This window comes from Cydia pomonella, chromosome 22 (genome assembly GCF_033807575.1).
Source record: "Cydia pomonella isolate Wapato2018A chromosome 22, ilCydPomo1, whole genome shotgun sequence".
Classification (NCBI taxonomy): domain Eukaryota; kingdom Metazoa; phylum Arthropoda; class Insecta; order Lepidoptera; family Tortricidae; genus Cydia; species Cydia pomonella.
The window spans coordinates 4,585,340-4,610,184 of NC_084724.1; the positions used below are offsets into that span (position 1 = coordinate 4,585,340).

The following is a 24,845-nucleotide window of genomic DNA, read 5'->3' on the forward strand; positions in this document are numbered from 1 at the left end:
ACAGCTTTATTTTCACAATTCATAACTCCCGCGGGAACAATACATGCCTTTGTCCTTCAATATACCTGCATGAAATAAGATCTTTTTCGAGAAAGTGTGATGAAATAGTAGACTGTATCCCAAGGAAGCAAAATTACATATTTACGGCGTGGGCGTACACTGAATTCTGAACGAAGTGAAGGATTCCAAAACATCAATATAGTCAAAACAAAAAATATAGTCAATTTGTTTTATTCGTAGGTTTACACAGCTATAAACAAATTACGAATCTACTACTAGGTCCATGGGGTCCCAGCGCGCACAAGTTTTTTGCAGAAATCGCGAAGCGTCTTGACGTAACTGGTGACCGAAGAGCTGGCGGCTTCCTCGCACAGCGTATCAATATTGCGATGTAACGAGAAAATGCCGCCAGCATCCTTGGTACAATGCCTCAAGGGCCTATTTTAGAATTAAACTAGTTATAGTAAGAATTTGAAGTGGAGATGGGCAGGACACATTGCACGTTACGATAGCTCAAGATGGGCGAAAAGAGTGACGGAATGGAGAGGACCAGGGAGTGGTGACAGACATTCAGGACGCCCACTCAAGCGTTGGGCTGATGACATAGTGAAAACTGCCGGCATGGGGTGGCATTTTCTAGCCCAAGATCGAGATGCATGGCAAAAACTGGAGGAGGCCTATACCCATAAGGGGATACCAATATAAAAAATAAATAAAAAATCTCATGTATAATAATATTTTATTAACTTTTTTTATATTCGAATACAGTTTATATGTTATTCCTTGTAAGTGTTTAGCATGCAACACAGAAAGAAGGGGTCGCAAATAAAGGCTATTTTATTTTATTTATTTTATAGTAAGAATTTTACTCTCCCATAGAAAATTTCAACGCCGAACCAGCGAAAATGTAGGAAATAGCCAAATTTTCGTGATTTCTGGGTTGGACCCATAGTAAAAGTTACTTAGTATGGCCTAAACATTTACGAGTTTGAGTAAATGGCTTAATGGCTTAAATGGGTTACTATAATAAAGACACTGTAAATGAATTATGTATATTGTTATTTAAAATACATTCAACAATTTGACGTTTAAAAACAAAATAAAGTTGCTTTACATGCCTAGGTGTGTACGGCTGTATGAATAAATTGTTAACCAAGGGTTGAAAGCCACCCATCTTTGTCGTTCGTTCGCCAATAATCCGAGACTGAAATGGTGCCTTTCACCCGAGTTAATACTCTGCTTTTCATTTCGAATACGGGGAAAGTAAAATACATGTAAATAAATGTAGGTTGTCTGGAAGAGATCGCTCTTTAGCGATAAGACCGCCTGTTGTTGACAAGAAAAGAAACAATTCATTAAATGTAGAGTTTAATGAATTGTTTCTTTTCTTGTATCTTTTTATTGAGGTGTGCCAATAAAGAGTATTCTATCTATCTATCTACATGTTCATTTAAAAATGACGGCTAAGTATAAACTTCACTAGAATTTCTTGAGGGTACTTTCAAATAACAATTTAGGCAAAAATTATTAGAAATTTAAAATTAGTGTAAAATTTTTATTTTATAAATAAATTAATTGAATTGAATGGGGAGTTAATTATCAGAATGGAAGTTGTACAACAAATCCATTGAATAACAAAATTTTAATTGCTTATCGTAATAAAACAAAAACGTAAATACAGTTCTCTAGAGCAGAAACGTATCATTTTCTACACACATTTTAGAACAACAACGACCCACTTTCAGAGCATGAGAAATGAAATTTCCATTTCAATATCAGCTTCACTCATCGCACCGGATACGTAGTATTTCCGGACCTAATTTGAAGTAAGTCATATCCACATTTCATTGCAAGTTTGAGAATATTATTATTATTCAAAATATTATTTAAGCAAAATTGTATGCAAAATTACAATAAAGTAGTGTCCTAGAACAGAAAAGTGTCACTTTGATCCCTCTTAGCAGGGATGAAAAAGCCCTTTTCCGAATAGGTGATGTGAAAAGTAAATTTCTTAAAAGTGAGATTTGTCAACATGAACATGACGGATTTTTTTTCATGACTTGTGTATTCAATAGATTAGGTACTTAGGCGTCTGTTTCTCTCTTCTCCATTTGTTCCTTCAAATCCAATATTACCTGGTACATAGAGTCATATAAATCATCCTTAAGCCGCATATTCATTGGTGGCTGCAATGATTTTGACCTGGAGCTTTCCCTTTTACCCCGTCTACTCCTCCTATAGCTCAAGGTATGGTTATTTGTAGATGTTTCTTTCAAGCTTCGCACTTGCTCCTTCAAATTTGCCATATCATTGGATAATTCAACCAACATTTCCATAACTCCATCCAGCTTTGTCTTAGTCTCCTTATCTTCAACGGTATCGTTTACTTTGTCTATTAAAGCATCGTACAGAATATCAATTTTTTTACCAATTGTATCTTTAATATCTACTTTAACGTTATTCTGTTCCATAGCGTTCTTTATAATGTCTCGACGTAAATGCAGAGGTATGTAAATGTCATCATGGGACAAAGAATCATTGAGATCGAAGTAGTATCTGATTCGCCACAGCTTTTCTTTTGTTGGAAAATTGTTGATACTATAATGGTATCTTTTGTAATAAGTATTTATTGGGAAGACTTTGCTTACTAGTCCGTATACTAGGAAATCTAAAGTGATGAGGAGTTCTACTTGCTTCTCAAGTCTCTTCGTGTTGCCAGCGACGTTTAGTTCATTTACGTTGCTGACAGCGACGCCTACCATGAAATTCATAAGGACTATACCAACGAACATGAGGAACAAACCGAACAGTAACCTGGTGACTTCTGTTGAAGCACCGAGGATTTTCTCATGCTTCTCATCGAACATGTCATCATATTCGAACTCCTGTGTCATCATGACGGTGGTTTTGACAAAGGCTTTCCAGGGGTTTTCAAAGGGATCTTTAGCTCTGTATTGGATCATGAAGCTTAGAGAGAAACCGAGGACCAGGAATACGAAGGTCAGTAGAATCTGTAAGAGAATAATCTAACTTTTAATCATATCACAGATACAGATAAAACTATACAATAGTAGCAGTCAATATAATTAAGTATTAATTTTGAAAATTACTGTTCAATAGAAATTTTATTTTTGTTTCGAGCGACATTACAATTTTCAATCTATCAACACCTTGTCACTAATGTCCCTTCCACCGTTTTTAATCAGTGATTAACTTTAGCTGCACGAGTGTTGAAAAGTAAACGCACGACAATAGTACGTTACGTACGTTACGGTCTTCCCAATGATAAATTCGTACTAATACGAACCTTAAATATATTACAAGCGACTTCCCCAAACATCAGCACATAGTACCCCCAATTTGGGAACCTCGACAACAAAAACAACATCTGCAACCATGCCAGCAGCAGCGCAGCCGTGGCCACGTGCCGTGGCCAGTCTTCAGAGGGTAGGGCGAACTTCATGCCCAGGGGCACCATGCCGGCCAGCGCCATGCAGAGTAGGCGGATCCAGGTCTCCAGGTTTTGGAAGTAGCGACGCTTGTTTACTGCTAGGAAGAAAATTTCCTGGAAAGATGAAGAGAAGATGTATGAGTTAGATTAACTTTTTTCTTCTGATTTAATCACAGATCAATCGTTAATCAATCACCCCTCTGAAGCTCCTATGGACCGAAGCAAAAGTATTATTATCTCATCTGCAACATGCAGGGTGAACGTTTTTTACGCCAATTCTAGATATGAATTTTAACTTACAGTTAGAGTGTAGTTTCAAAGGAAGTCTATTTGACATCATATAACTTACCAATATAAGCATAAGTCCAATCATAATATAAGTAAATGCCATGAACACCCAAAATGCGTGCTGAAATATCAGCGGTTTAAATTCAATTTGATTAGTATCACAATAAAAGAAGAATGTCACCACGAAGATATTAAAAGTCAGCACGAACATCCCGTATATCGTGAGCATCACGTAGAAAAACGGCAGCAAAGTCTTCCATTTCAAGTAAAGGAGACTTTCCATCAACGGATGCAGCAGCATCTTCCTTTGACCACACCGTACCAACTCTTCTATAACTTGTATCTGTGTCATATTATGATTTCTCGTTGTTAAAAATCCATACTTCACGGATATCTCAGTCTCATCTTGTTTATTACCGTAATGAGTGAAAGAATCAAACACTGTTTCGAAGAAGTCACCGGGATTAGGCAGTTGGGATGTTATGATTTTAATTACTGAATTTTTACTGTTGTCTGCAGTAAAGCTAGATAAAACAGCATCGGTCTCGTGTAGAAGGAATAACATGATTTTGTTACTGCAATGGAATGCTGCTTCATGCATAGGCGTGTAGCCGCGATGGTTCACATCATCTATAGCGCGAGGATCCTTCTTTATAATCGCTTTTGCAACGTCAACGTAATCCCCTCGCGCTGCGAAGTGTAAAGCTGTTGAGAAAGTTTCGTCTTGTGTCCTCAATCTCTGACAGTTTCCGCTTTTAAGAAGCAGTTGAACGCCTTCGTGACTGTTATTTTTGGCAGCTAGATGTATGGGAAGTAATCCAACTTTGTTGTATTTATCAAAGAGGTTATTAGAGTCATCGACCGATTCAAGAAGGTATTTCATGATAGCTGTTCTACCGTATGCAGCAGCTATGTGGAGGGCGTTGCTGTTATCTATGGACATGCCTTCTAAACCAGCGCCGTGGTGCAGCAGGGCTTTGGCACAGTCTAAATGACCATTCCTTATGGCTACGCAAAGAGGAGTGTCGCCGTCACTGTTGATGCAGTCTATGAGATTCTCCTGTTCCGCTATGGTCAAAACTTTTTCTAAAATCGTCGTGTTCCGACCTTGAACTGCTAAGTGGATAAGAGTTGTTTTCATCTGCAATAAAATAAAGTGATTTTGAATACGTATTCGTATCTTCCACACGTCAAAAGTTCGAACTTTCAAGCATTCTCTTCTTTTAAATGAAGTCTACATTAAATCATTCTATCGTAATCCTTACGGACGGGGTCGGCCTGCCGGTTGTTTGGAACTGTCAATTTTTTTGTTCTAACTGACAGGCCGATACCGTCCGGCGACTGTTAATCAGTGGGCCCCTTTAGACTAAGAACTACAGCTTAGCGTGAGTTAGCATTATTGGGTATATCGCAGTCTCGAAATTATCTGTTGTAGGTGGTTTGTATTCTAGCTTACTCCTAAAGCTAATCAAAACTTCTAACCTCTGTGCATGTCAGTTCCTCCAGGTGGTCGAAAGAGCTGGCAGCATCAGCTCCAGCCTCCAAGGCAAGGCAGACGCCTGGCAGCCACTTGAGTTCCACTGCCGTCTTCAGGACGGAGTACCCTCGCTTATCAACGACGTTTACCCGTAGAGAAGACTCAGCGTCGTCACAGTTGTAGTAAAGAAGAATCTGTAGAATAAAGGTTAGAAGGTGATATCATAGTTAGCAACAAAATATTAACAACGAAATAAGAGGTTCCTATGATCAGTTAAAACGAGTGTATTGCTGTTGGTACGTAGGTTTAATAATGTCACGCGATCGAACAAATTAGTTGTTGCAAAGTTGGCAACAATGAAGATGGATTCGGCTTAATTTTGACTAAACTGATATGAGAAATATATTCCGATTGTCGTACGAACAGTATCCAACTTCTCACCTCCAGCAACTCTTCAAACTTGTTCCTTAGACACAGATGCAGAGGCGTATACCCAACGCTATTAATACACGCCACTGACGCCCCAGCGTCCAGCAGTGCTCTAATGGCGTCTGCACTCTCAAGCAAAGTAGCAGTATGCAGCGGCGTGTTGAGGTTGTCGAAGCCGTCGCCCCTCATCGTGTGGAACGTGCCTCCAGCCTCAAGGAGCAGGCTAATTATTTCTGCTAGGCTGAAAGAAAAGTTGTATACTAATAGACTCTTTCAGGGCTCAAACGTGAACGTGTTTTATGATGAACAGCTTGTCATGATCTTACACGCCTGGACAAAACAGTTCTTTAAAAATCAGAAAACACCTACTTTATTTTCTGGGTAAACCTTAAAAACTTAAAAAAAAAACGCAAGAAAGTACAAGAATCCTACTATTTACGCATCTTATAACATCTTCCGTCTGATAGCGTGGCTCATGGTGGTTGTACCAAACCTGTATCTGTCCACGTCAAGCGTGGTACAGTGCGTAGGTATGTCTACCTGGCAGGGTCGTCATGTAGCTCTTTAACCCAGTTTCAATGCTAGGCATATGACATGAGTAAGTTAAAAACGTACTGAAAATTACTCACTGGTCACTGTGCACATGGTGGTCGTAATAGAACGCAGAGCCGGCGACATCTAGCGCGGTACGGCGCGTGTTGCCCGCGCCGTCAGGTGACGCGCCGTGCGTGAGCAACGCGCGCGCGCACTCGACGTGCCCGCGCGCCGACGCGGAGTGCAGCGCGCTCCACACTGGCTTCTCATTGGCCGGCTGGAATTGTACCAGAATTAGGGTAAATACGGCGAAGATTAGTAGTTATATAAAAAAAAATATAAATAAATAAAAAATAATAAAATAAAAATAGTTTATTTACCAAAAATTTTACAAGATTTCCTTAACTTATGACTGCCACACTAGGCTAAGCCTGTGTTGTGGAGTCAGATTGGAAACAATACTAATTTGAATTACATCCTACGCTGAAGTTTTGGTTTCATAATAGGTTACTAATAGTAAAACATTTTTGATACTAACAACAGGCTTAAACTAAATAGGAACGATCACAATTTAGGTAGAGTAAAATTATTACACGAATTTATACTATTAACCGTTGTAGACAGCAATTGTGTGTGTGGTGTGTTTGTGGTGTGTGTGTGTGTGTTTAAGTGTGTAATATTACTAAGCGAAATTGAAGGCAAACTTTACCACTAACAAAGCCTACCGAGAAGTTAAACCATTGATTTTACCAATCATTAACCTTCATTAGTTGTTCTGTTTCATTATAACTAAGATGTTTTAACCAAGACATAACTGTTGTTTTAGCTTCACCTGCATTATAGTTCTTAATATCGCAGTATTTATTTACTTTATTATATATATGAGGCAAAAGGAAATTTTGAAATCTTTTTGCAAAAGCAGTGTTTGTCCTGGGAACAGGCAACTTAAAAACGCGCTTACTATGAGAAGTTCCATTTACTGACTTTACTAATTCACGGTGCATTATCATTGTCAACCTAATGATAGCAAGCTTACGGACACTGAGCACGTTCATATCTTTATATACGTCTATTGTAGGGTAAATCCTGGGTTTTTTAAAGATTACCTTAAGTAAAAACCTCTGTGCTCTTTCTAAGGTAATCATTGCCTTAGAAAGAGCACAGAGGTTTTCGCATGACCATCATGGGGCAAGAAGTTAGATCGTATTTGTACATGTACTTCGCTCAGGCACAGTCAAAAAGGAAGAGCTTCGCTCCTTCTGCTCTACCGACCTTCTGTAAGTGGAATATGTGTACTAATGCCTTGTTTTTCGTGCTCCTACCACAAGCCTGCAGGTATAGTCATTGTTCACTCTGCAAGGTATAGATTGTTAACCAAGGAATGAAACCCCATTCACCACCCATTTCTGTCGAGGTAGTTTGGCGCTCGAACGCAGTGTGATCGCCAATAGTCAGAGACTGAAATGATGCCTTTCTCCAGAGTTAAAGCCTCTAATTTTTATTTCGAATACGAGGAAAGTAAAATACATGTGCATTAAAAAAAACACGGCTAAGTATAAACTTCAGTAGTATTTCATGAGGGTACTCTCAATAAACAATTTAGGTCTAAATATCGTTATTTATGGAATGGGGTTTAATGATCAAAATGGAAATTGTACAACAAAACCATTTAAACAGTAGAAGTACAGTGCTCTAGAGTAGAAATGTATCATTTTCTGCGCACTTTTTAGAAAAATGAAAAATATGTAGATCATTTAAACAGGGCCCTTATTCGACATGCTAAAAGTGACGTTTCGTGTTGATTTCCATTTGATGTGAGAAATATTGTGACTTGTCGAATTGCTATTATCACCACCTGTCAGTGAACAATATCCACACTAGAGGCGGGGCGTTGTACCGGAATAGTTTTTGGAACAGGTTATTTGTAATAGACTACTTTTAGCTTGTCGAGTATTCAAAAGTACGGACTTTGATTTCTGAAATAAAACAAATATGAAACTTTTATCACCTCGTACCTCCATTCTTACCGTTACTTTAGGTAAAATAAAATTTTGTTAACAGATGGTCGTCTGGGTGTCTGTTGTATCTAAAAATAATGTAATAATATATAACAAAAATATGACAATAGATTCATAGCCTTCACTCAAAACGTCACCATATTTCCGACCCTTACCGAAATAATAAGTCGATATTTGTATAAATAATCCTTATTTGTAAGACGCCTAAGCATGGCAAATACGTAAACTGCCTATTGGGGGTCATACTCGTAAAACTGGTATTTTAGACGTACTTTTGGTACGAGTAACAGAGACGTACTTTTGGTACGCAGTCCCAGCTCTAGTCAGGATTCTAGTTGTCAAATATAAGCGTGTCGAATACGTATTAGTTAACTGTCAAATGAAATTAGATCAACGGTAGACTTTTTTGTCGATGGGTATGGCTGCCATGTTTGGATTTATGACATTTAAAAGGGGATCCTAAGGCAGAGAGTAGTTTTTTCTGTACGATTTTGATTCTTCTACTGGACGCAAGATGGAGTTAGCTGCCAAATTCCGATCAGGCTGACGCAACTAGGAAGACAAAAGTTTTGTATGGAATTTGTTTCGCAAATCATTGCCAACGAAGAAAAAGAAAACGTCAGTGCTATTTATTCTGTCAAGTTTACATCAAGTCTACTGTCAGCCTAATTGCTTTGTTTGTTTTGAAGGCTTCAATGTTTTGTTCGGGTATTTCGTGTAATTTCTTTATTATTTAGTGAAAAAATCGAAAATAGTCAACCGTGATCAGAGTAAAGAGCGAGTTTGTTACAATGCCAGCGAGAAAACGGTTTACTAAGTGTGAAATATGTGGCAAGCGAGCCACTCGAGAAAATCACGAAAAAAGGGATTTTATGGCGAAATTTCCCTTGGATGAAGACTGGTAAGTATTGCTTTAGATACTTTTGACCTTATTTTGGGTCAGCAGGCTATAAACACATCGAAAATTAGATATTTTACATTATTTTTCGTTGTGAACTAGGGATGTACTATAACTATCGATAACTGTAGTTTTATTTGTATATCAGTGTAAATAATTAAATTAAATATGTGAAATTTCCTTAGAACTAGAATTCATGCAATATGACCATAATTAATTCGTCGAAGATTAATACTGCATAAATTATCTATTACTTATGCATTAATGGTCATTAGTTAACATATTTTTTTTATCTAGTGATTATTTAATATATTAACCTAAAATGTAAGAAAATTAATCTCTGTTTTTATGATAAATAAAGAAATATTATAGGACATTATTACACAAACTGACTTAGTACTAAAGTATGACTGGCATGTGTTGTGGGTACTTAGACAACAATATATATATATACCCACAACACATGCCATTCATACTTTAGTACTAAGTCAGTTTGTGTAATAATGAATATATATATATTATGTACATAGTCCTAATTTATAAGTATTTATAAATACATAGGAAATACCCATGTATCAGGAACAAATATTCATGCTCATCACACTAATAAATGCCCGTTCCAGGATTTGAACCTGGGACCATCGGCTTCATAGGCAGGGTCGCTGCCAACAACGCCAGACCCGTTCTCATGATTAACAGACATAAATACATAAAAAGTTAAAGCATTGATAAAGGGTTGTTGATAACTGGATGCCGAAAAACATGATTTATAGATGCATATTAGCGCGAAATAATCAGTTAATCATCTCATTAGCAAACACATGGAATATAAACTGTAGATAAAGTCATGTTTTTCCAAGGCTGTATGTTTTCAGATGCAGGCAGTGGGCCAAATTTGTTGGGAACGAAGACCTGATACATCTTCCCATAGAAAAGTTACATTTATTCAAACATGTATGTGCACATCATTATGAAAATCAAGCATATAATAAAATAAAAAAACACGACTTAAAAACTGTATTATAATAATTCGGGTCCACATTAAGCCCGACCAGATAGTAGTCCAATTAAGAACTATCCACTATATAACATACAACTTAAATGTGGACTCGATGCTAACCTGATTTCGAGTACAAAATTTGTAGACATTAGCCTATGTTTCAACCCTCCCCATTTTATCGATATCGATAAGAATCGTAAGCGTGTAGCGTACTACACTATTCAAATCGCTTATGTTGGTACTATCGTTCTTTGACAGTTCTTTGTCGTACATTTTGGTAATGATTTGCGAAACAAACTGATTCCACTCGCTAGTATGGAAGTCCCGTCTCTTAAAACGTAGTGATTATATGCTCTTTGACAATGACATGCAGTTGCGTCGATGTAGATCTATCATAAAAACGTACATGTGACGCATGTGACAAATGAAGATATAGATATTTATCTTGACAATTAACATAAAGCAATACAATACCACAAAATGTCAACAAGAAAACAGATTTATTATAAAAATACAAATTATATACAAAGCTTCATTTTAAAACCAATGGTCGTGGGTTCTAACCCCGGCTCTTAACAATGTGCATCTTGTAACATGTACCGATTGCTTTTCAGTAAAGTAAAATATATTATCATGAGGAAGATGGAGTATCCCCAATAAGGTATATTTTCCCCTCTGGGTTAGAAGGTCAGATAGTAGTGAGACAGGGAGATATAGTGAAGAATGCGGAAAAACAAGCATTTATTGTGTTGTTAGGCTAGTTTTTTTTTTTCAAAATTTGAAAACGAACGCAACAACATGCTCAAAGCCCCCTGTGAGTCAGAATCTGTTAAATTTAGGCTTAAGACGAAACAGGAGCTGAGCCCGTACACAAATATGAGATTTTTAGGTAAAAGGTAAAAAATATCGCCGTCGCGCTGACGAGTGTGGCCTGTACCTAGCTAGAGACTATCCCTTGTGTGTGTACCAACAAACCAAATTTTAGACAAATATGATACGTCTTCTTCTTCTTTGTCGTTTTACTCTTTGCAGAGCGTCGTGGTCAACTGCTGATGTCAGACATTTCTCGCCATTTTTCGCTGTTGGGGGCCATTCTGGCAAATGCGTTCAGGGGACCCTTCATGGCAGATTTGATTTGGTCAGTCCATCGCATAGGTGGCCTTTTGCGCGGTCTTTTTCCGTTTGCTCTACCCTGCACCACTAGACGCTCTATGGAGTCGTTGTTCCTCCTCGAGACGTGACCGAAAAAACTGAGTACGCGGGTCTTTACGAGAGTCGGAAGGCGCTGCTTGATACGGAGTTCTTTAAGGATGGAGACATTAGTCCGAAACTCGGTCCAGGATATCCCCAGCATTTTCCTCCAGCACCATATTTCTAGGGCGTCTATCTTCTTCTCCTCTGTCTTTCGGATAGTCCAGGTCTCCGCAGCGTATAAGAATATAGGAAAAACGAGGGCCCGTACAAGCCGAACCTTCGTGGTGTTTGTGACGTTTCGGTGATACGTAGCCTATACGTAAAAACTAGCCAAGACAAATCCTTTATAATTTCAGGATTTTCTACACAGCACAGAACATGGCACCCATATAGATCTCAATTCCGTTGTCGGCGAGTCAACAACAATACATATTCTTAATATTGAACTTAATTGGCTCTCATTTCACATTTATGTTTTAAATTAATTATATGCATAGACATACCATATCCTATTGTAAGTACAAAGTTTCAGAGCAATCTAGCTAGCCGATTTAAAATGAGAGCGAAACTACATTTGTATGGAGAACCGAATTTGCTGCGGACGCACAATGTAGCATAATCGGATTAGGACCAACCTCGAAATCTCTGTAACAGTCATGAAATTTATTATGTATATAAATTAAAGGCCCCTTTTTCATGCCCAAACCATTTAACATTTGGGGACCTCGAGGAATCCGAGCCATCTTGGAAAATGTGTACCATCAACACAACAGTCAACATTAAAACTTATTAAATTCTACACAAAAAAGTCCTCGATATCTTTGCGGAACAATACATCTTGTTATAGAGAATACTTGCTGAATCTAAGTTTAACGCTTATACACTTCCAGGGGACATTCTCTTAAAAGGAAACTCGGAGGAATATGAATTCTATTTTTAACTATACATTTGTACGTGGTCTACCCCAATATTAACATTTTATTCTACTGCGACTACAACAGAAAGAAGGGTTATGGGTGTAAGTACTGATGTTTCAGTACACCCAGTAGCTAGGTATTAGGATACTGGACGGATTTTTTTAAATGACGTATCGTTAGATTCCTCTTGCCATTCACAACCTACTTTTACTTGTTCTATAAAAGAAAAATCAATACAGCCGCCTTAAGAGGACTCCGAATATTAAATCATATTTTTTCTTCTAGCGCCTAAACTATTGAGTCACAGTATCACCCTGATCAGTAGATCCACAGTTAGTATACAAGTGCTATGCAATACAAAGTTACTAAAGTTTTGGACCCGGGTATGTCCTTAAACTACGTCCAAAAGAGAGGTATGGGCAATGTGAATGTCATCTCGCCTTGTGTGGTAGGGCACAGCACAGCGGATGTCATTCCAGATCTAGAGCAGAGCCCAACTGGGGAAGTACCTCCACCTTACAGAAAACCGCAGCCAAATAACACTTGACCCTACTTATAGTGTTGTGTTCCTGCCGGTGAGTAAGGTTGCCAGAGCTCAACGAGGGGGGTGGGGTTAGGGTCGGCAACGCGCATGTAACTCCTCTGGAGTTGCAGGTGTACATAGGCTACGGAGACTGCTTACCATCAGGCAGGCCGTATGCTTGTTTGCCACCGACGTAGCATAAAAAAAAAAAACTAAAATTAACGGAAGAAAAAAGTTTAGGGCTAAATAATTCGTCATTTAAAAAATCCGTCCAGTATCCTAAGCTACAGGCTGTCCTGAATCCTCAGTACTTATACCCATAACCCTACTTTCTGGTTAAGTTGCAGTCAAGTAAAATATTGATATTGGGGTAGATTATGTACAAATGTATAGTTAAAAGTGGAATTTTTATTCTTCCAAGTTTCCTATTAAGAGAATATCCCATGAAAGGGTATAAGGGCTAAATCTGGGTTTAGCAAGTATTTTTTAAAGCAAGATCATTTTTTTTTTCGCAAAGATGTCTAAAACTATTTTATGTAGAATTTTATAAGCTTGAATGTTGCCTTACACGATTATTGAATAAAGAACGTAGATTTAGAGTAAAACGCGAATTTCTCCTGGATGGTCCACATTTTCCAAGATGGCTGCGGTTCCTCGAGGTCCCCAAATGTCAAATGGTGTGGGCATGAAAAAGGGGCCTTTAACGTATATACATACCAAATTTCATGACTGTTCAGACATTTCGAGTTTGGTCCTAATCCGACTGTGCTAATGCCACTATGTACGTAAACTGTAACTGTACTGCGGACTCAACCTTCACGTTATAATTTTTTAAGTATTAACGTTGACATAGTAACGAAAATAATAAACACGTCAATTGAAGTAAACAATATTATTATATGCAAGAAAATTTTGCAAAATAGGTACATAAATGGTAAATTAATATGTAAAACACCATTAATTATTGAATTAAAATTATGATTTTGTGTTAAAAAATATGAGACCAATGATACAGCCCGATTACACGGGCTACATATTAAAAATGATTATCATGGAAACAGTAAATATACACAGGTGAACAAAGTTATAGTAAAATAGGTGCATAATTTCAGAGCTTGCCTGGCCCACCTGTACCACCTACCATGACCACGGCCGTCTCCTACTATTATTTTTTTCTAATACCTATGGCCTTACTAGCGAACAACAGTATTCCATGTTCTTGATCCAGAATTTAAACCCTTAACTACATATTGGGGTTGAATTTGAAACTCTAGGGCACTAGTTTGGCTCTATGAGAGCGCCTTATATAGGCTTCTGGTGACCAGAGGATCAGCATTGTTAACCAGCGCGGAAATGCACCCAGCCTTCTGAGCACCCTACCGAGCGACCAGAATATAGGGCAAATATATTATGTATACGTTTTTGACTTAAGTGTGTTTATCATGTTTTATAATTAAACTTACAGATGTCGAACTACCAGCAAAGTTTTTGAAGAGGTGTAGTTTTTATATTTCCTGGTACCAAACTGATACAGGAAATTGGAATGTCAGTAAATAATCTACACAGAAGACAATGAAATATAGTCACATAATACTTTAATGTTTTATTTTATTAAAGAAAGCGGTAAAAAAATGTGTTAACTGAAAAAGATAAATTTTATTTTATTTGTAGTTGAATAACAAAATATGTATTTAATCTCCTTTTAACATAGGAATTCTCTTTGTGTAGGTACATATAAATAATAGGTACTTAGGTCTTGGTAAGTAATATAGACAGTACAGTAGGTCTTATCTTAATAATTTGAGATCTCATACATGCGTTCCGATATATCTGATGGCGACTGTACATACAATGGGGTCGCGTATACGAGTACAAAGAGCATTAAAATAGTTGTTGATAGACCAAGTGAGCGAGCTACTATGGTACCTATCTTTATATCAATTTTATGCATTATGTAATAGCGCAATACAGAAAAAAAAAAAGACAAATGTAGTATTATTTTTATAGTAATAAAGGTTATTCATGAACCATCTCGTAATTTAAAAAAAAAACGGACTTTATCTCTAAATCATATGCCTTATATTTACAGATGTGTTAGGTTACAACTTGGTTCGTGAACGTGGTTTAGAAGCAACTTGAGACTGGGTGCGGAGTAAATTGCATCAATTTTTTTTACAATTTTGAGCGTTTATAGGAGAATATGTGGAGCGAGCATTATTCGACGTGTAGGTGTGGGTTCAACAAAAAGATCGTATGTCAATAGTTCTTTATTGTCGTTAAAATTCAATTAATAATCGCCTTTATCGACCATCAACTGTGTGGTCACTTTTTAATTGATTGACGTTGTCAGGTACAGTTTCACTACTCGCCGCCGCATTGTTCATAGCGCATTACTTATCCTATCGAATACAAGATGTCGCTGATTCCTGTAAACTTATGTTTAAAAAAAAAGACGCTTTACTCTATGCCATATATTGTAGGAAAGGAAGGGTATTCCCTGTCGTACGTCAAAAAATCCAAGATGGTGCCCAAGCCCATGGACAAAAAAGTCTAGCAATAAAATCAACACTTGTCAAAATTTGACATTAGCAATCCACAGTCAGGTGACAATCAAATCAAACCGAACCACTTCGAGTTCAGAGCCATTTCAAACTATATAGTAGTAATAAACAAAGTTGATTTTTGTTTGATTATTTTTTCTATGAATGAGTTTTGATTGTTCCAAATGATAATATCCACAGTTGATAGAATCAACACTTGATACAATCAACATGCGATAGAATCAAGTGTTGATTTGATGTGGACGCGAAATTTGACAGTTGTGCATCTCGAATAAGGCCCCAGGTCTGCTTCTTCTTGGCCGGCTTGAACTATATCTAAATTATAGTACCTATAGCACCATACGGACGTCCTTCTCTCTAACTCCTTATTGCTATAGGAGCATTATACCAAAATATAATATCTTTATTTTTCAAACATAACTAGCAGCCAAGTCTTTAACTTATGGAAGGTAGAGTTAAGGAATAGAATCTCCATATACCAAAAAGTTTCCGACAAAAAACCATAAATAGGTGGCGCTATGATACCTAGAATACTTTAGAAAAAAATCACTCCGTCAATATTAACGCCTAGGTACTTACTTAGCTACTCTAGCGCTACTCTGGAGAGATTTGGAACTATTATTTATAGCTGACAGTTGGTCACTTTTGCAACAGTTCTGCCTATGGAGATTCTATGCCTTGCCTCTACCTTCCATACTTTGCCTATTTGACGCTGTCAAATTTTTAAGCATAGCCATCAGCTTCTAGCATTCTCAAAAACATAATAGTACATTGTGCAACGAGGGGGGTATCTAAGCAAAATTTTGGATACGAGGGTGGTAATTAAAGACCCAAGTTTGCAATATTCTTACCCCCGGAGTTACACACAATGTTTTTCATCACACTTGGGAAGAAAAAACTTAATTTTAAGCGAAATAATTCCTAAATACGGTGACATATCAAACATTCGTCCGCCATTTTGTAATTTATTGGCAGGTGAGGTGAGGCATCGAAGGCATAGACCTATTCGGCATTCAGCCACGATTGAAAATTATGTAAAAATATTTTAAACGCCTGTTAAATTAATCAAATTAAATAATTTTAAACATAAACAAAAATATTAAATTATAAACGTCAGTATTTTAAAAGTAAAACTCATTTATGCTACTTGGTTTGTATGAAAAAGTGACATAATTTAAAAAAAAGCTATAGCTTTTTTTTCACAAACCATAACTCCCGCGGGAACAAATAGGCATTTGTCCTTCAGCACACCTGCATGAAATAAGATCTTTTTCGAGCAAGTGTAATGAAAAAAAAGGATTAATTACTTAGTGCTCGTTATCGAACTAAAATAAAAATAAAATAAATAAATAAATCTTTATTGCTTTAAACCTTACATTACATTTCATATAGTAAAATTTATGAGTAAGACAGGTGTATTAGGTTTGTAACACATTTAGGTAGTGGGTTTGAGCCTCTGCCTCCCTGACGTAATGACGAAACTGACCCTCCCTGATGAAACTGATGTAATGCTCCAGCAACGCTTCAATCTCTTTGAGAAAGTTGGCTTGATTCCCAATAGCCATTAGTCTAATAAATCCAATTGCGGGATTGAATCAACTCCGACACGGCCAGCCTGACAAATGTACGCGTCCCTGCGTATATCAATGTGCTGGTTAAGTTGTAAATACTTACCCAAGTAGGCAGCATGTTGAACCGGTACCGCTCCTCCTCATTATGTGTCGTCGGTATGTACTGCATCTGCGCTTCTGCCTCGTACCACGACATCGTGTACAGAGCGTTGGGGTCGAAACCTGCCTCCAGTAATCTGAAATATAAAGTCACGTCTACAATACCGAAAGAGATATCTAGACAGAACATAAACAAATATGGCCAAAATCAATGTTAAAAGTGGGGGCGTACTAGCTAGTGTCTGAGCGAAGTTTCGGTTTCTGCCATAAAAACTGCCGAATGTTTCGGCGCACTGAAACTGTATTTTCGGTAGTTACATTCATAAAAATACAAAGACTTAAAAAATAATGATAGTTTACATATAAGCTTTACAAATTGTCAGTCACGAATGTGTACGGTGATCCGATCGCGTAAAAAAATCACATCTATCACCAGTAGTGGTAACAATTTGATAATAACGACTGAGAATAACCAAAATTAAAAACTCACTTCTCCACCTCTTCGACATGGTTCCATTTGACTGCTAACAGTAGTTGTGCTTCTGGGTGCTGATAGCTGGAAAATTATGAAAGTACATAAATTAAACTACTTTTCGCGTCGTTGTCTTCGTCCCAATCCACTTTTGTACTCGAAGTAATTGTTTATCATAAACACATCTACATTTCGCAACTCATATTCGTACTTGCGTGCAGGTATGTACATATATCAGGGGCAATCATAATAGAAAGAAAGAACCTACAGGTGTCACGTCAAATTATGTTACACACCGAAGACCGCAAAAATACGTGACGCGCTCTTATTGCGCTACAAATAAGATCGAGGCAGATATTTTTGCGGCCCTCGTTATGTAACATATGGTGCAGGTGACTGTACAAATATATGAATAGACACTCACTGTATAGCGTTCTTCGGAGTTATTAACTTGTCCGGCGGCGGAGGCCCTGGAACTGCGTAGAGGCTGTCTTCTGACGTCGTCTGCGAGAGCGGCAGCAGCGGTAGCCCGTCTGACTCCACAGCATATTTTGGTTCCATGACTGAAGACAGATTCGTATAAGAAACACTAGGACAATCACTAAGACACTTTTTAACCAGTAGTCCACGGAATAGTTCGTAGCCCCTGGAAACATCTGAAGGGGTCTGCGAATTTATAAACAGAACAACCGTTTGATGACTTTGTTATTCGTCGTAGATTTTTGTTCCAAACATTGTATGGTATAGTCCTTAGTAAAAAATATTATTGTCAAGTGATCCCTTATACCTAATGCTACAGTACATAGATCAAAGGTTTAGCTCCTGAGTTGTTTACTACCTACCTATATAGAACTCGAGAGTACCTTACATTTAGAACAACAGGTCGTACGTATACCGAACATCGGGGTACCAAAGGGTTAACTCCGAGGGAGGCTCTTTCTTGCTAGGACCACCACTAAGAGTTATCTACTATTAAGGTTTAAAAACGTGGCATCATCGTGGAATATTCCTGATCATACCTACCTACATATCGGCTAGAACTCCATAAAGGCGAAGAAGAGACGGTTCGTGCAGGTTTGACGTCATCATCTACCTCCAGAGCCCGGTTGTCGATCCCTGAAGATATAGTGAACATGGGCATGTTGATATTTAAGGATAAAGTCCACCACCGACTTAAAATTAAAGAATTAAGGATGTCATGGTGATCAAGACTGAAAAATCTGAAGATTACACCACCACCAATGTAAATTAAGGCTAGATAGATGTAAACTGTATTACAACTAGCAACCTGCCCCGACTTCGCACAAATTTACACAAAACCTTAACAAATTATATACTTAAACCTTCCTCAAGAATCACTCTATGGATACTTAGGTGAAAACCGCATAAAAATCCGTTCAGTAGTTTTTGAGTTTATCGCGAACATACAGACAGACAGAAGCGGCGGAGGACGTTGATATGATATAAAGTGTAGTGATACTAAGATAAAGGCCTAACAATGAAACCATGATTCCAACAGGAATAAGAATAGACTAGAGAAATGTAGGTAAAATACTTTTTTGATTTCTCACAAGCACCACCATCAATTTACAATAGTCACAAAATAGGGACCGTGCGCGTTGGAGGGTCTGCCATCTCGTGGCCTGAATCGGAACCATAAACATGTACATTTCCATGTCACGTGTTTTCTTGTGCATAGTAGGTTCTGCCATCTTGTGGGCTACATCGGAACAATAAACATCACAGTTACGCCTTGCGCCAAAAATCTGACGGCTCCTGTGCTGCCTCCTACAGTTCATGCACGCTCCCTATAGGAATCGCTTACTCATCAGTCATCACCGATATCAGTACCCCTAGTGTAAATTTAGTCGATAGCGAAACGTGACGTACGCGTTTGCGTTAAGTCTCATTTTGTATGGGTTTTTGAACAGCGCGCCAAGCGGGACGTTTTGGAAAGTCAAAAATCTCATACAAAATGACACTTAACGCAAACGCGTACGTCACGTTTCGCTGTCGAAAAGAATGGATTGCATGTTACTTAGTATACAGGTTGGGCACTAATAATACCTAATACCAACTTGAACATAGTTTTTTGTGTCTAATGGGGTTGGCAACTGTCAAAGGTTTGCATAGATGGCGCCATCATAGCTTGCCCCTGTCTCTAGTTTTGTTCTATGAGATTTGGCTTAAAGTACTGGAATCCAGGTCACAAAATTCCAAAAAAAAACAAGAATTTGACGCAATTCTAGGGATTGACAGGGCAAGCTATGATGGCGCCATCTGTTTAATACTTCGACCGGCCAACCCCATTGAAGTAAAATTATCCAAGAATCCCCAGACAAACTCATTCTAACCTATCAAATGGTATTTGCCAATAAGACGCTGTGTAAGATGGTTATTAAATTAGTTTCTTACAGAAAATTGCTGTACTTGTACCATAGTAACGGAACCAATCATGAGACATGTAGGAGAAATTTAGGACATGTCTCTAGGCGAGATAACGACTCCATAAAGCGGCTGCTCGTACAAGGAAGAAAGGAGGGAACCAAATAGCGCGGCAGGTCACCTATGCGCTAGACTGGCCAAATAAAATCCGCAGTTGGAAACCGCGTCTGACTGTGCGAGCCAGTCTACCAACAGGGAGAGATGGCAGGAGATCGTGTGAAGAGCTGGGTCCGCCTCTACTACCGATGCGGGCGCCTCAACGTGACCAGGACCGCTCTGCCGAGAGCCAAACGACAGAGACGAAGAAGACTATTATAAACTATAGTATCAACTTGAACCTATTTTAATATATTTGTAACATTTCTTACTCGTAAAACCACCAGGAATATGTGGCTATGAATCACCAATAAAATCAGGAATGTATTTACATTGAGAGTACCCATACCCACCCCACACGAGTCACCTACCTATTTATACCACAACACAGATCGACACTGCAAATTAAGAGGAAAACCAAAATAATAAATATTTAATTGCACGATTACTAAACACAGGTCGAGTTTTTTCCCGGGAGCATTAGGTATTTTTTGGGTTTATTATTTATACAAATAAATAAATAGAGATCATCCATTCTTAAACTGCTTAGCCCTTCCATAGCGAGCGTAGGTGCATTTTAAGACGCAACGTGCATAAACAACATAATAACAAAAGACGGTGATACTATTGAGGGTTTGTGTGCATCATAATTGATGCCATCATAGTGGCCATGGCTCTACGCCGTGTTTTAATTGAATTCCGTTAACTATGGGGCATGAGTAATTACGTTTAAGGAAACTAAATGACAGGTAATTTTCATTAAAAATATTTTAGTTTTATTGTTAATTTTAGATAAAAAGTACTTAAATGTTGCATATAGCGTTGGTGTAACACGAGCATTACATTGAACTCATTAAAACAATTGAAAACTGTGACATATCAATGTAATTTCGAACATCGATCGTCCGAGATAGTACTTACGTTTAGTAGCAAATATTTTAGCCCAAGCTGAAACAGAGACTCTAATTTCGCTCGGTTAAATATTTGGACACTATTACACAAAGTCCGCTACTTAGAAATCGAATCGATTAAAAAAGGCATTTCTTTCCAATTTTTTAAACATTTTAGGTGTGGTTACATAAGAAGATAATAAAAAAAACCGGCCAAGAGCATGTCGGGCCACGCTCAGTGTAGGGTTCCGTAGTTACTCTTCCGTCACAATAAGCTAAACTGGAGCCTAAAGTATAGTAAATTATTAACCAAGGGATGAAACGGTACCTTTCACCCGAGTTAAACAAATAGGCAAATTTGCATAATCATTAATAATAATAATATATGCAATGCATGATTAATTGATTAACAGTAACATGCCATAACACTCTCCTATATCGCACACGAATCCCGGAATCTCGCGGCATATCCATACTAGCATAATGATTGAGGTCATTCACCCCAAGTGGCATAGAAATCCCCGATCATTGATAATAACCTAACATATTGCTATGTTACCAATATAAACCTAACGTTTCAATTTAATGAGTTCTACAATTTCATATTAGGTATAGCAATCCTCTGTATATCAGTTATGTATATTGTTATTCTAGCGAAATATTAGAGTAATTACTTGTAACATTTATCCTACCTATAAGTAATTAAATTCTAGACATTTTATTAACCCCAACAATATATCATTTTAATCATAATCATGATCATAATAATCGTTAGATAGATGAGTTACAATTAACGGACTCGGTATACAGAATAATATTTATATCGTGGTTTTATTCGTCTACTACTTACCACCCCTAGGTTAAGTAATTGAAGTTTCATTGCAATATTTATTGTTGTTTGCCAATTTTTTCTAAATTTCTAAGTTGATCACCAATTCACCATTTACCATACATATTACGTTTCGCGTAGGTCATAACATAAAACAATTAAAAAAACCACGACATTCAACTCAAACTCATAAACGGCGATTAAAGTTTCGGCATACATAATTGGCATTTACTGCCGATAAAATAAAAAAGACAAGAGATCAAATAAAATATGTCCAGTGAGGTGTCATGAAAATTCATAAACAAAGGATCCTTTTTTAAAGTTGCACTCCGTGGTAGTTTCCGGGATTTTTCAGAAAAAAATATGACATTGATGACACGACTTCAAAACCACCCTGTATAAAAATTTGTATGTTTAAATTTACATAATTTGACACCAACCTTTTCCCTTAATTTTAACGATCCCACACACAACACCAGACGCTATATTTCCTTATTATTTTACCTTATACATGACTACATTGTCTTATATTAGGTATATACAAATCACCTAATGCGACCTCGTCCTACGAGGTTTCGCTTCGAACTGATCCTTCGGCCGCAGGGTTCCCCAAAACGATTAGTATTTTATTTACTTACTATAATTATGCCAGGTTTTTACAATCGTAAGCTTGGACAGGTTTTGCCATTTTGAAAATGACCTCATGCAATGACCTGACTGCACGATTGGCTCGAATTCGTGTGCGTGACACCGCTGTACTCGTACTGGCCCCATTCTTATTGAGTCCCGAAGGCCCGTCCTTAGATATATGTCAATGACCTCATGTCAACGCGTCAGGAAACTGAGGGCCTACCGCAAACCACGTTCGACGTGTTGCCTCTCTGTCGCACTTGTGAATTCGTACGTTAGTGTGACAGGGAGGCAACATGTCAACACGCGAAAATCGAAGTTCGTCAATTGCGGGCATTTTTCTCTGTCACTCTAATTACGTTTTAGTGAGAGTAAAAGAGGAAGATCCCCGCAATTTGCGAATTTCGGTTTTCGCGGTAGGCCTCCTGTACTTACCCAGGCTGACTGAAACGCTTTAATTTGGAACCCCGACGCATAAAGAGAGGTCATGTTAAACTCGTGTATCTCATGTATCTGTGTGTCTGTCTGTGACATCGTAGCTCCCAAACGGCTAAGCAACTCGCTAGAGGACAGTCGAAGGTACGTACAGCTTAGAGTCGGTTGGGCCAACATATCATATTTTATCTCAGATCTGGTAGTTGGAAACAAGTTTCTGATTAATCTCTCACACTCTCGAACTAAGGGGTTGTGTTGATTGCGCGGGCAACAACTATAGCCGGTCAAACAACTTTGTCAGTAGAAATAGGCGCGAAATTCTAATCTTCTATGGAACAATAACCCAATTTTTTAATTTTTTTTTATTGCCGTTTTTAGGGTTCCGTACCCAAAGGGTCAAACAAGACCCTATTACTGAGACTTCGCTGTCCGTCCGTCTGTCACCAGGCTGTGTCTCATGAACCGTGATAGCTAGACAGCTGAAATTTTCACAGATGATGTATTTCTGTTGCCGCTATAACAACAAATACTAAACACAGAATAAAATAAATATTTCTTTCCAATCTCGAGGTTCTCATCCAATCACCGAAGTTAAGCAAAGTCGGGCGGCGTCAGTACTTGGATGGGTGACCGTTTTTTTTCTTTGATAATGGTACGGAACCCTTCCTGTGCGAGTACTGTGTTTTTAGTATTTGTTGTTATAGCGGCAACAGAAATGCATAATCTGTAGAAATATCAACTGGCTAACTATCACGGTTCATGAGATACGGCCTGGTGACAGACGGACGGACGGACGGACGGACAGCGGAGTCTCAGTAATAGGGTCCCGATTGACCCTTTGGGTACGGAACCCTAAAAACGTAGCGCTTTTTAGACCGTAATAAGGTTGAAAATATGATAGCAATCTTGAGGCCTTTCTTTGGTAACTTCATGGATTTGAATTCGCTCGAGAGAAAAAATCACAACATGGAGTCAGGCAAAGATAAGTTGGCAGCGATTTTGATAGCCCATCATAATTTCATAGAAAGTTTAAAATAACACTTGCACTGGCTGGCTGGCTGGCTGGGCTGGGCTGCCAAAATCGCTGACAACTTATTTTGGTTTGACTATAGGACTATTCTAATAAAACGCGCCATTAAAAAAAAATTAATAAACAATTTTTGCGCATAGTTAAGCTAAAAAGCGGCCAAGTGCGAGTCGGACTCGCCCATAAAGGGTTCCGTACCATTTATGACGTATTAAAAAAACTACTTACTAGATCTGGTTCAAACCAATTTTCGTTGGAAGTTTGCATGGTAATGTATATCATATATTTTTTTTAGATTTTCATTCCGTTATTTTAGAAGTTACAGGGGGGGGGACACACTTTTTTTCACTTTGGAAGTGTCTCTCGCGCAAACTATTCAGCTTAGAAAAAAATGATATTAGAAACCTAAATATCATTTTTGAAGACCTATCCTTAGATAACCCACACGTATGGGTTTAATGAAAAAAAATTTTTTTTTTAATTTTTATGACGTATTAAAAAAAAACTACTTACTAGATCTCGTTCGAACCAATTTTCGGTGGAAGTTTGCATGGCAATGTATATCATATATTTTTTTTTGATTTTTCATTCTGTTATTTTAGAAGTTACGGGGGGGGGACACACTTTTTACCACTTTGGAAGTGTCTCTCGCGCAAACTATTCAGTTTAGAAAAAAATGATATTAGAAACCTCAATATCATTTTTAAAGACCTATCCATAGATACCCCACACGTATGGGTTTGATGAAAAAAGATTTTTTGAGTTTCAGTTCTAAGTATGGGGAACCCCCAAAATTTATTGTTTTTTTTCTATTTTTGTGTAAACATCATAATGCGGTTCATAAAATACATCTACTTACCAAGTTTGAACAGTATAGCTTTTATAGTTTCGGAAAAAAGTGGCTGTGACAGAATCGGACAGACAGACGGACATGACGAATCTATAAGGGTTCCGTTTTTTGCCATTTGGCTACGGAACCCTAAAAATGCACAATTTTAGTTTTGATCAAACTCATTTCCGTACCTCAAAAGGAAACAACGAACTTATAGGATCATTTTGTT

General features: G+C 37.9%; 1 protein-coding gene across 1 annotated transcript; it reads right to left on the reverse strand.

Annotated features, from left to right (window-relative positions):
* Positions 1-1,591: 1,591 nt before the first annotated feature.
* Positions 1,592-22,419, reverse strand: LOC133530120 (transient receptor potential channel pyrexia-like). The gene is made up of 10 exons (XM_061867960.1): positions 22,133-22,419; positions 17,857-17,995; positions 17,451-17,516; positions 16,965-17,097; positions 6,275-6,456; positions 5,658-5,886; positions 5,222-5,410; positions 3,801-4,880; positions 3,308-3,565; positions 1,592-3,011 (listed from the first exon to the last, which is right to left on the reverse strand). The coding sequence occupies exons 2-10, from the start codon at positions 17,991-17,993 to the stop codon at positions 2,085-2,087; spliced, it is 3,201 nt and encodes a 1,066-aa protein (XP_061723944.1). The 5' UTR covers positions 17,994-17,995; positions 22,133-22,419; the 3' UTR covers positions 1,592-2,084.
* Between the last annotated feature and the right edge of the window lie 2,426 nt (positions 22,420-24,845).